General features: G+C 50.4%; 2 protein-coding genes across 2 annotated transcripts; one reads left to right on the top strand and one right to left on the bottom strand.

Annotated features, from left to right (window-relative positions):
* Window positions 1-706: 706 nt before the first annotated feature.
* Window positions 707-2,685, bottom strand: MAA_08833 (beta-lactamase domain-containing protein; the record flags this gene model as incomplete). Its single annotated transcript, XM_007826831.1, has 2 exons — window positions 707-1,583; window positions 1,649-2,685. 2 exons carry the CDS (start codon window positions 2,683-2,685, stop codon window positions 707-709), a joined length of 1,914 nt encoding a protein of 637 aa, XP_007825022.1.
* A 2,746-nt stretch (window positions 2,686-5,431) lies between these two features.
* On the top strand, window positions 5,432-10,714 carry MAA_08834 (multidrug resistance-associated protein 1; the record flags this gene model as incomplete). Its single annotated transcript, XM_007826832.2, has 9 exons — window positions 5,432-5,746; window positions 5,831-8,418; window positions 8,640-8,796; window positions 8,863-8,966; window positions 9,073-9,561; window positions 9,624-10,120; window positions 10,182-10,250; window positions 10,311-10,402; window positions 10,484-10,714. 9 exons carry the CDS (start codon window positions 5,432-5,434, stop codon window positions 10,712-10,714), a joined length of 4,542 nt encoding a protein of 1,513 aa, XP_007825023.2.
* Between the last annotated feature and the right edge of the window lie 1,616 nt (window positions 10,715-12,330).

Below are 12,330 nucleotides of genomic sequence, written 5' to 3'. Positions count from 1 at the left end.
GCGTCGGGACTGGAAGCGCCCATCGACTCGATGGCCGTCTTGGTAGGTTGTCTCGCTGCTGTCAATGCTCGCTTTGTAGTAAGGAGGCGCCAATTCTCCTTCTATAGGCCCTGCCCGCGTCGAGGAAAGCTGGGTGCTTTTATAAAAGAGTCTTAAACCTTCCAAGTCTGATCCCAGCAGCTAAACACTATAAATCTCGTAGCTATGCGAATCGCGGTAGCCAAGTCTAGACTGTTACAGTGGATGGTCATTTCGACCTAGGTAGAAACTAAGACGAAGCATGCATTGGGCATATATTGCTGAATTTAATGCTCATGCCATGCACCAAGGAAATAAATATAGGCGTAGGTTGTTTAACCAAACATTAAGGGCTAGTTCTAGGGTCAACAATTCTAACAATATGTCGAACATTTAGTAGTTAAAGTAAGAGTTTCTACAGGGAGTGTTTTTATTGTTGAACTGGACAAGGCATAAGGCCTCCTCGATACCTCTTAGCAAAGCTATAATGCTATAATGGAATGAGTCTTAGTATATCTGATGTTGTGTATGCAGAAAAGGTGCCGCACGCGACGCTTGTATTCTGGCTCAAGTATATTCCACGAATAACTATCCCCTTGTCAGCAAGAGTAATGTGAGGAGCAAATTTGTCTGCTTGCTAAAGCGTCAACACCACCAACTACCTAGGTATTAAATAGTCGACATTTTCTCAGGGTGTCACAATGTTAAATGCACTGTTAGGCACCTGGATGAAGGCTATGGCCTTTTCCCACGCTCCGACTTCCCCCGAGGTCACGACCTGGTAGGCAGTAATCTCAGCCTTCTTGCCCACCGCGGCGGTCCCGACAGCCGTGACCAGAGTCTCGTGCGCTAGCCAGACTGTCAGATCCGATTTGCTGTCCTTGAGGTCCTTAAACGCGACATAGGGAATCTCGTGCCCCGTCATGGCGCCGTTGCTCAATCTCATGTGCCACCCCATCTGACCTTTTCCTGGGACCGAATTTCGCGGCATATCTTCCACCATGAAGTCAATCGTGATTTTGCCTTCAAAGGCAAACGCCTCTGGGCCATTGATACGGATAGCCATTGTGTCAAAAAGTTGATCTAGATTGAGTGCCATCAGGGACGCCGGCGTCATGGTGTTGACGGCCGGCTTCGGTTCATTTTGCAGCTCGTACGCTCCGGTAAGATATATGTTGCGCCAGGTTCCGTTCTCTGCGCTCTGTCCGAGCTTTTGGTAAACAGATATCAGTTCATTCTTTGCGTCTACGTTATCGGGATACGCAAAGATTAATTTATCCAAGAGAGTGGCTGCAAATCGTAGCTTTGAGTCGATGTTCTCGGAGACGTATGCCTTGGCCTTTTCCAGAACAACTTTTGGCCCACCCATGCACTTCACGTACTCAACCGCTTCATCAGTCGGTTCGAGTTTCCATAAATTTGCAGGGTTGCCATCAAACCAACCCATGTATTTATCGTAAATGGCCTTGACATTGTGACTAACTGAGCCGTAGTAGCCGCGCAGGTTGGTCCGAAGGCTCAGATTGGGCGGAGTCTTGATCTGTTCTGCGATTTCAACGGGGGTGCTGCCGTTGTTCAGCAGGCGCAGGGTCTCATTGTGAAGGTAGCATAGTAGTCACGTTGTTCCGACAGAAAAGTCACAATCAAGTTGTGCGGCTTTTCGACGTGATCGTCCTGAATGCCACTGCCCGCGCTATCGTGCTTCCATGTAGGCCAGTGGTGACTGGAGAAGACTACATCGGACTTGTGTCCAAACAGGGAGATGGACTCGTCGAGATAGCGAGACCAGAGTCTGGCGTCACGAACCGGCGCACCTCGCAGCGTCTGGATGTTATGTAACGTGTGTGTTGCGTTCTCCGCCATACACAGGGCATTATAAGCCGGGAAGTAAAAGTTCACTTCGGCGGGCGCCTCCGTCCCCGGAGTTAATTGGCAGATAATTTCAAGCTCTTTAATGCCGGGCTTTAGGGCACCGTCCTGGGTGATGCTCTGGTTAGGTGCCACCAACGAGCTACGTCCCGTTGATAGCCCCTGGCCGAGGCCACAGCCGATCTGACCATTGGGAGATTTTGGCAAGGCCTCCCCGTACATATAGATGGACCGTCGAGACATGGCCGCCCCGGCGTATACATTCTCACTAACGGCATGTTCAAGGAAGCCATCGGGACCGATAATTCGGAGATCCTTGCCAGCCACGTCCACGATAGCTTGGGCGCCTCCGAAATGGTCCACGTGGTTGTGAGTGTAAAAGAGGGCAACAATCTCCGCTTGGCGTTGGAATCGCCCCTTGTGGTAGTCCTGGTAGAGCTGAATGGCTGCACTTGCGGTTTCCACAGATGTCAAGCAGTCGATTATGATGATCTTGTTTTTGTCTGAAGGAATCTGAACAATGTTCATATTGGCAAGGTCAAGCCCGCGGACCTGATAAATGCCGTCAACGACTTGATACAGACCTGCCGTCGCGCTGCAGAGCTGGCCCTGTCGCCACAGAGACTTGTTGGCGGTCGGGGGACAATCTTGCTGCATAAAGTCGTAGGCACTAGCATCCCAGACAACGTTGTTGTTCGAGTCATAGATGCGCGGATTGTTCAATTTGGCCAGGAGGCCACGCTGGGCAAACTCGAAGTCGTGGTTATCGGTATCGATGGTATCGACGGGGAGAGACATGGCTGCGAATAGAGCTGAATCTTGGCGTAAGAATGCAGAAGATGATGTAGTTGGATGGTTTAGAACATCAACTGTGAATCTGAAAGGCGGGATGTATCAAATTTATATTTTTCACGACGTGCTGCCGCTCCACGGTCATGGAAACGAGACGTATGCCCGAGACTGGCTCCTTCTCGGACTCAATCTCGCGCATCGCCCGAATCAGTCGAGATGCATGTCGAGTTGCTTCAACTACTGAGATGGCTGAGAGGATAAGAGCGGGAGTCAGCAAATAGCGGCACTGCCATAGGCGCATACATGATGTTTACGACATGCCGCAGCGCCACAGACGTGAGAGGCAAGCTGAAGAGGGGACTCGACCGCAAATGTGATGAAACCAAAGTCGCACGACACCCTCTGCAAGCGGTGCAAGAGAGTCTGGTTCTTCAGGCTGAGATGGTTGAGCCGAACCCCAAGCCGTGTGTAGTGCCTGATGGCCGAGGTTGGTAGCATTAGCCAATGCCTGCCTGCGATGCTTCTAGTGTCTCGGCTTGACTTGATAAGCGTAAATGTCCGGTCTTGCCGCGACGTGGCAGATGTTGACAGCTCAACATACAGTAAACCTCCGTTATAACGTTCACCATCTTAGCGATAATCGCGCTATTACGATGGTTCACGGTCATCTAAGGGTTTTTCCCTAGTAAATCGTTAAAAGTCGCGAGTCGCACGATATCGTAGGTATTAGGCTTAGTCACCATACAAATTCAGGGCTTTTATCGTTATTTGGGCGGTTTTGGGCGGCTTTGGCCCCACTATTAGGGGGTCCTCCAGCGTGTGAGTCAGCATAACAGGGTTGCTAATCCTTGTATATGTACCTTTATTATAGTAAATGTAAGTAAAAATACAAGCCCCATAATAGTCGTACCTTTGCGATAGTCACCAAATATCGCTAATTTTGGCCTCACGAAGGTTATCGTTACAACGGTGGTTTACTGTATATCGGCGATCCCCCGCCCATACCATCCGGCCGATATGCAACCCACCGTCGTATTTGTTTCTCCGCGATTACCAGATCCAGGCTCTTGCAGCTGTCTTTGCCAGCGGGAATTCCGCACAGATGTTGTCACATGCGGGGTTGCGTTGGGGCAAGTTGGCAAGAGATACGGAGTAGATGGCCAAAACCTCCAGGAAAATGATCGTCACAAACTTGAGGTTTGTGATGGGTCATTTATCGCGTGACCGTCACACTTTGCAAACCGAATAAATGGCAATTGGGAAAGTTTTCATATAGTTTAGCTATTGCAATATTTAGATATTACACAAATTTCCAAGGTTTTAATAGATACTATAGTTCGTTTTTATTAACTTACTTATGGCGTGGAGTAATCCTTTGCTTTGCAATATTGTTGTTTGCATCTGTTGGACCGGCCCGTTGCCCTGTCACAGATTATAGCCCCTGCAACCGTTCATGCGTTTGAAATCTGCACTACTCTCATGGTCCATATATTCAAGGCTGACGTGAATCTTGCCCATGCCATCTTGCCCTTGTACTACCAATCGTGCGTCAGGCTTTCCCACCGCATCAATGGGATCGACTCGTGCTACGCCTATGGGTGTGTCCAGGCTCCTCCCATGTCAGTCGGGTTGCTGAGCACAAGGTATATAATATACCAAGTCAACTCAACAGGGCGGAAAGTATCAATATCAAATACACGATTGAAACAATCGTCTGATTCCCACGCGGGCTTATCCGTGGTCCCTGCATAGCAATCGACAGAGACTTGCCCCTTTCATACTCTAGCAAGCGAAACAGCCGCTTGAGGCGTTGCGTGTGTTCACGGTACTTGTGGAGCTCTTTGCGATGGTCCGGTGCGGACAGGCTTACGGCCTCATGAATAATCTCGGTCAAGCTAGGAGGCGAATTGAGAGTCGATGTTGACGAGGTATTCACAGCTGGATTGATGTGGGCAGTGCGCACCCGCGGGACCTGCTGACAGGTATCGTCGCAGACAAAGCAAGGCAGTAATTGTACTCGTGCACTCTAATATCCGCTCCCGGGATATCGTGAAGTCACTGATGGTGTTGGTTGCAATAGAGTCAATATGTACTATGGGATTGGACTGTCTGCCTCGAGAGCCATGCAGGGGGTTTGGCACGCCGTTGCCTCGTCGTCTGGAGGAAGATTTGACGGAAAGACCAATTGATGCCCCGCACCCAGTTTCTCGTTTACCATTCCCTCAAGGCAACTACCTGCTGCTCCATTGGACCAACTCTTTCTTCTAATCATACGCGCAAGTCTGGGAAGGCGCGCATATAAACTGCCAATCGCTAATATCGTCATTTCCGTCTCGCTCGAGCTTAAAGAGGAAGGTGCAGCCCTTCTGTGGACCGCGTGCCTACCGACCTATATGAGCATGTCAAAGTCCTCCCCTCCCGATAATCAAGACAAGTATTGCAATTTAACTCATCGGCATCACAGCTCATCCTAGCAGAAGCAGCCCCAAGCAAGCTGCCTTGGCCAACTATGAACGAATCAAATTTTAATAACGCAACGGGTGGGCCTGGCCATCACTGCCGCATTTCCGCAAGTTCAAACGGGACTTCTACATAAGAATGTAGCTGCACCGCCCGGTTATCAATCAGCAGAGGCACCGGACGCCTACCTCTCTTCTCAGTTCACAAAAGTCTATCCACTCGACAGTACAGCACTCTTCGTAATGCAAGGGAAACACATATCATTCAAACCCTTACTGTGCTTGAGACTGTAATGCTCACCAACACGGTCGCCAACTACCCAGTTATGGAGCCTGCTTCCCAACATACCTACACAATCCCAAATTCGCGTCGTCTGGACCATCGGAAAAGCACAATTTCATGCCGCGAGCCTCTGGGGTGTAATGCTGAGGGATGGAGCTTCCTAAGTCCTGTCAGACTCGGCCTTGCACCGCGTTTCATTGACATGCTTGCACTGCTAGTAGCAATATTCGGGATGTTCATTGGCATCCTGTCAATATGGGTTTTTGTTCGCCGAAGAGCTAATGGGGAGGTAGAGGCAAGGGGCTGGAAATACTGGACAAGTTTGGTAGGTGCGTGTCTTTGCGTTCAACGGCATCCGTCTCGGCCTCAATCCAGTCAATCGCCCCTGACACCTTTATTACATGTATAGGCTTGCGTCGCTTTCGTCGTCACTGGCACTATTGTACAAATTGCTGGTCTGATCACCGGCAATCCACATGCTTGGCTCAGCGACCTCTGGGTATGGGCTTATACCCTTCTTGTCATGTCTCTTTTGGCAATGTTCGTCGTCCAGTATCTGGGGCCAAGTGGCCGGCAACGCAGAGCCGCCAAAGGAGCAGCCTTCTACTGGCTTATTCTCACTTTTCTTCTGGGGGCAAAATTGCAATCAACTATTTCACATCATATGAACAAGCGTCATATGTATTCCATTGCCGCTTTGTGTATAAGTTTTGTCTTCTCGTGCGTCGAATGTGTCCTTGTCTGGTTTGTGCCAGATGGATACGCCGGCATGGGCCAAATAAACAACGTTGACGTCCGCCCACGTGTGACATTGTGGTCCACTCTGACTTTTGCGTGGATGACGCCCATGATGACCTTTGGCTATAGGAATCGTCTCACTGAGAACGACCTCTGGGAGCTACCCGAGAGTGAGAATACAAGGGCTGCAGCCAAAACATTCCAAGACTCATGGAGTGTCGAGCTGGTCGGCAAAAAAGCCCCGTCGATATGGCAGGCTCTCTTCCGCGGTTTCGGACGAGCCTATGTGCAGGCAATACTCTTCAAGGTGGGGGCTGACATATTTTCACTCATGCAGCCACAGTTATTGCGCTTCTTGATATCATTTGTCCAGTCTCGAGGCAATCTGACGAATGGAGCGGCCCTTGCGCTGGCCATGTTTCTGGTCTCTGTCGTCCAGAGCCTCTGTCTCCATCAGTGCTTCCAGCGACTTTCTTACACCGGGGTCAAAGTGAAAGCGGCGCTTATTTCCACAATCTATGTGAAATCGCTTAGGTTGTCAAATAGTGCGCGTGCTTCCAAGTCCACAGGTGGCATTGTCAATCTGATGGCTGTAGATTCGCAGCGCCTTCAGGACTGTATTCAGTTTAGTCAGCATATTTGGTCCGCTCCGTTGCAAATAGTTCTCTCTGCGGCATCTCTATATCAACTGATGGGGCCTAGCATGCTGGCCGGTCTTGCCTTGATACTCGTCATGATTCCTATTAACAAGACCATCACCGTGGCCATCAAGGCTCTTCAGAAGCAGCAGATGAAAAACAAGGACGCGAGATCCAAGATTATCACAGAAGTAGTCCAGATGATGAAGAGCATCAAGCTTCTTGCGTGGGGTCCAGCATTTATGGACAAGATCAGTCACATTCGTAATGACATGGAGCTCGCAACTCTTTGCAGGGTGGGCAACCTTCAAGCACTATCTGGCTTCATCGGTGCGGCAGCCCCATTCATCGTTGCCTGTGCAGCGTTCTCAGCATACGTCTTAGTCCAGGCCAGCCCGCTGACAACGGATGTTGTGTTCCCTGCCTTTGCATTATTCCATTTGTTGACGGCCCCCCTGACTATCCTTCCCGCGGCTATTTCTTCCGTTACGGAGGCAAGTGTTGCAGTAACTCGGCTAAGCGCCTTTATTACCGCTGATGAGGTCCAAGAGAACGCTGTTGTTCACAACGACACGGTTACGCAAACCGGTGCAGAATCGGTTGCTATACGCGAAGCAACCTTCACATGGGACAGACAACAGACCAACCCGGCTATTGAAGAAGTCAACTTCACGGCTCGTGCGGGTGAGCTCTGCTGCGTTGTTGGCCGCATTGGGAGTGGCAAGTCTGCGTTGATCCACGCCATTCTCGGCAGCCTTCACAAAGTAAAAGGTACAGTGGCGGTTCATGGTTCGGTCGCATATATGGCACAAGACACATGGCTACTGAATGCCACGATACGAGACAACATAACGTTTGGCCATGAATGGGACGCTGGGTTCTACGAGAACACTATGAAGGCGTGTGAATTAGTCAGCGACTTTGTCCAATTCCCAAACGGGGACCTGACTGAGGTTGGAGATCGAGGTATTATGTTGAGTGGCGGGCAGAAAGCGCGTCTATCCCTGGCCAGGGCAATATACTCTAGAGCAGATATATACTTGCTGGATGATCCTTTAGCGGCAGTGGACCAGCACGTTGCCAGACATCTGGTCGACAATGTACTTGGACGCCATGGCCTCCTTCAAGGAAGAACAAGAATTGTCGTCACAAACTCCGAGGCTGCCCTGGCCGAGTCAGACGCAGTTGTCTTGCTTCAGTCTGGCAGAATCGCGGAAAGGGGTACTGGCACACAAACCATGGAGGCGATGAGAGATTTCAACGATGTTGAAGGAAACTTGGGTACTCTAAATGATGAAGATAAAGTCAATATGTCTGCCGATATGTCAAGCGCCGGAAAACTACAGGTTATAAGCAATATTCAGGGATTGACAACAATGCGCCAAGTGGCTTCCCAAGAGGCAGATCCGAGTGCAGCTCACCGCGCAGACGATGAACGTCGCCGAAGTCTTCCAAGGAGACGCATTGACGTGGAATCTGAGCCAATCATACGTACAGAACGCTCAAAACAAGGCCGTGTGGGATGGAAGGTGTATGGTGATTACGCAAAGTCGAATGGTCTTGTCTTTGTCTGTCTATATGTTGTTGCTCTCATCGGCTCCCAAGCAGCTGAAATAGGTATGTGCATTTTTGCATATGTTGTGTTGTTTCACTCTATAGGGAAAGAGCAAGTACAGTCGCTGTGTCAGGGCCATGGAGAGAGGAGAGAACCAAAAAGGCGCACTTATAAGCTGAGTATCGAGGATATTCGGTCAAGGGCCGCTATTGCTGGATCTTTTTGCTCCATAAACCTGATATTCGCTGTGACGCGCTGAGTTCTGTTGCTAATAAGCAAACAGGGAGTAATATCTGGCTCAAACACTGGAGCGAGACGAACAACTATGTCGGGGAGAATCCGCAAGTCTCAAAGTTCATTGGTGTATATGTTGCATTTGGGCTTGGTTCAGCTGTCCTTGTTTTTGTACAGAGTATGGTACTTTGGCTGGCCTGCTCCATCAAGGTACGACGCGCACCAATGGTGTTTGAAACGCTGACGTAGGAACTGCCCAGGCTAACAAACCGACAGGCCTCACGCACCCTCCATGAGCGGATGGTGTTTGCAGTTTTTAAATCTCCCATGAGCTTTTTTGAGCAGACCCCAGCCGGTCAAATCCTGAATCGATTCACTAGGTACGTGGAAACCAAGACCGTGGCCACATCATACTAGACACAGTAGACCTGTGTACCTGTGTATCCATTTTCTTGCGTCATTTACAGCTGACGGGATGTCTTGTAGTGACATATATCGTATCGACGAGTCCCTCGCCAGACAGTTCAACGCGCTGTTTGTTAGTGCTGCGAGAGGTTTCTTTATTCTTGGCGTAATTGCCTTGGGAAGTCCACTCTTTGTGGTGTTCATCATCCCACTCGTGCTTCTATATACATACATGCAGCGATATTACTTGGGAGCCAAGCGAGAACTCAAGCGCTTAGATAGCACGAGCCGCAGTCCTGTTTTTGCCCACTTTCAAGAGACCCTTGGGGGTGTTGCAACTATTTGTGCCTACGGAGCTCAGGAACGATTTATCCGAGAAAATGAACGTCGAGTCGACGCAAACATGAAGGCCTATATTCCGTCGATAACAGCAAACCGGTGGCTAGGGGTTCGACTAGAATTTGTTGGGTCTGTCGTAATTCTACTAGCAGCCGGATTTGCCGTTGCAGGTGTTGCCTTCAGATCTGGTCAGTCAGATGGCATGGCCGGCTTGACAATATCATACGCTCTGTCAGTGCAGCTCCCCACCGGGTCCATTCGGAGATGCTCTGGAGTATACTGACAGTCAGCAGACAAATCACGCAGTGCCTCGGCTCGCTAGTCCGAGCCACCGGGGAGGTTGAGACGAACATAGTGTCTGTAGAGCGTGTCCTCGAATTCACTGGCTTACCCAGCGAGGCTCCGGATGTTCTTGAGAGCCACCGGCCGCCAGGTAGCTGGCCAGCCCAGGGGGCCGTGAAATTTGTCAATTATAGCACTCGCTATAGACCAGAATTGGACCCAGTCCTCCGAAACATCAACCTTGACATAAGAGCCAAGGAAAAGATTGGCATTGTCGGCCGCACTGGGGCTGGCAAAAGCTCGCTAGTACTGTCGCTCTTTCGAATCATCGAACCAGCCTTGGGGAGCATCCACATTGATGACCTCAATGCATCGAGTGTAGGACTCTTGGACCTTCGGCGCCGAGTGTCGATCATTCCTCAGGACTCTGCTCTGTTTGAAGGAACAATTCGGGACAACCTGGACCCAGACAAGGCCCATGACGATACTGAGCTTTGGGTCGCTCTTGGTACGTGCGAAACCAGTCATTGAGTCGTTTGGCGACCTGGGCTAATATACCAAATTTACAGAACTTGCTCAACTGAAGGAGCACGTTGCCGGCATGTGTGGTGGACTAGACGCGAAAGTATACGAAGGGGGTAAGATGGCAGGAACGCTGTGTCACCTCTTTCGCTTAATACTCACCGTTGACTCTACAGGTTCAAATCTTAGCCAAGGCCAGAAGCAGCTGATATCATTAGCCCGCGCACTGCTGAAGCCCTCGACTATCCTAGTGCTAGACGAAGCAACCGTGAGTATCAGTCTTGGCCGCTGTCGAAACTTCTTTTTATGCAGAAATCATGCTGTAAACTCCAAAGCTAATTGAATGTAGGCCGCGGTGGACGCTGGAACGGATATGATTATCCAGAAGACTCTGCGGGACAATATATCCGGTCATCGCACCATCATTACAGTTGCGCACCGCATTCATACTGTCATCGACTCTGACCGCATAGTGGTGCTTGATGACGGAGAGATTATTGAGGCTGATACGCCAGCTGCTTTGATAGAGCAAAAGGGAGCATTTTACCAGCTTGCTAGAGAGGCAGGCCTAGCAGAGTAGTAAGCAACATTTAAGACGTCGGGCTTGAGTGCACAAATCATGTGGCGGGCTGTTTCTGCCGTGTCGAGCAAAACCATGGATTAAACCGCCAGCATCGCGCATTTGGCAACGTCATTTGCGACTTTGTCCATCGTGGCGGAGTAAGGGTTCCGAGTTGCTCGGGTGAGTCATTGAGTCATCTGTCGGGCCTTCTAGAAGGTCTGCAGTAGCTTAAACCCTAATTATATTGACAAGCTGCCAAAGGTTTCAAGAGTGACTGCCTAGTAACTAGAGGCTTAGTGACGGCCGTGTCTAAATTTTAGAAAAGGAAGGCTTCTAGAAGCTGTAGCGCAACGCTGCTTGATGACAACGCAGGCAAATCCCGCCTTCTCTGATTGAGAGCTTAGGAAGTAGTTAATAAATGGGGCGGAAACCGCTAAAAGCCACTTTAGCGATGCGGAATACCTCGGGGATGATGAATAAACACACGCGACATCAAGGCAGCCCCGAGAAAAGTGTCGGTGGTATGAACCGGCAGTGGCTGTGCTGTTGAGATTTGTGTCACTTGACGAGGTTAGGTAGTCGGTGGAAGGTACACCGGAGCACCGGGAATAAATAAGTGAATGAACATGGAAACAAAGCCACTTTATGGAGAAGTATGAAACTAAGTTCACCCGTAATCAGCATGGTCAATGTAATGGCGCGTCGGCCATCTACAAGCGCGATCCACGGGGGTCAAGACTTGACAGGTGAGAATGTGGGGTAACCAAAGACAGAATAAGACAGAAAAATACGTCCAGTGCATGACAAGATGGTTATGTTTTTCGCGGGATTTGCTAGAGGAGGAGTATACGCACAAGCAACAAAGGTCCTTGGACGGGTTTCTGGGATTGTTCGTCGTCAAAGGTGCTCCCAGCTTCCAAATGACGTAGCTTTCTTCTTGGCTTTTTGAACAGCCAGAGAGACGTCGACGGTGTGTTGCAAACATGTGCCCCTGCCGCCCCCCTGAAAGGCGGTTGTGCAACACTGGTAGCAAACATGCAGTTTGGGCGCAAGTATGGTTTGCCATGCGATGAACAGGCCTTGGTTGTCTGAAGTGTATCAAGCCATTCTCCAAGGCTCACTCGGTATCGGGGATCCCAGACACTGCATGTGCTATCGAATGCATGCCAAGCTGTGAAAGTTTTGCCCCTGGTCTGTCGCGAGGGCCCCGCGGAGCTAATCAGGGCTGTCTGCGGCACCCAGACGGCATGTTCGCAGAGGGAAGCAGCCCTGTTGCAAGGCAAAGCAGGGTGCTTCCATGTCACATGGCGCCGAAACCAACTTGACATGACATTCTGGCATCAATGATGCAGCCTCTAGCGTCTTGGCAGGCCCCAGCTTCGCGTGTTGGCGTGGTATCCAGATCGAGTCCATTTGCAGTTTCCAGAATTCGCCATGGCCAGTGCAGGGCTGTGCATGGCGGGGGAAACAAGGGGGCAATGCATGAGTGTACCAAAGACCAGACACAGCCGACGGCAAAGGCGCAGGTACCGCTGCGCCAGTGAAGCCGTGGAAGTGGCCTCGCGCACGCCACACACTCTGTGAAGACCAGACCAGCCTCTTTGTTCTGCGGGCTGACCACGGTGGCTCAGAGG

Source organism: Metarhizium robertsii (genome assembly GCF_000187425.2).
Source record: "Metarhizium robertsii ARSEF 23 chromosome Unknown MAA_Scf_1, whole genome shotgun sequence".
Lineage (NCBI taxonomy): Eukaryota > Fungi > Ascomycota > Sordariomycetes > Hypocreales > Clavicipitaceae > Metarhizium > Metarhizium robertsii.
Note: the sequence above shows the minus strand (reverse complement) of the source record. Positions and strands in the feature narration are given on the sequence as shown.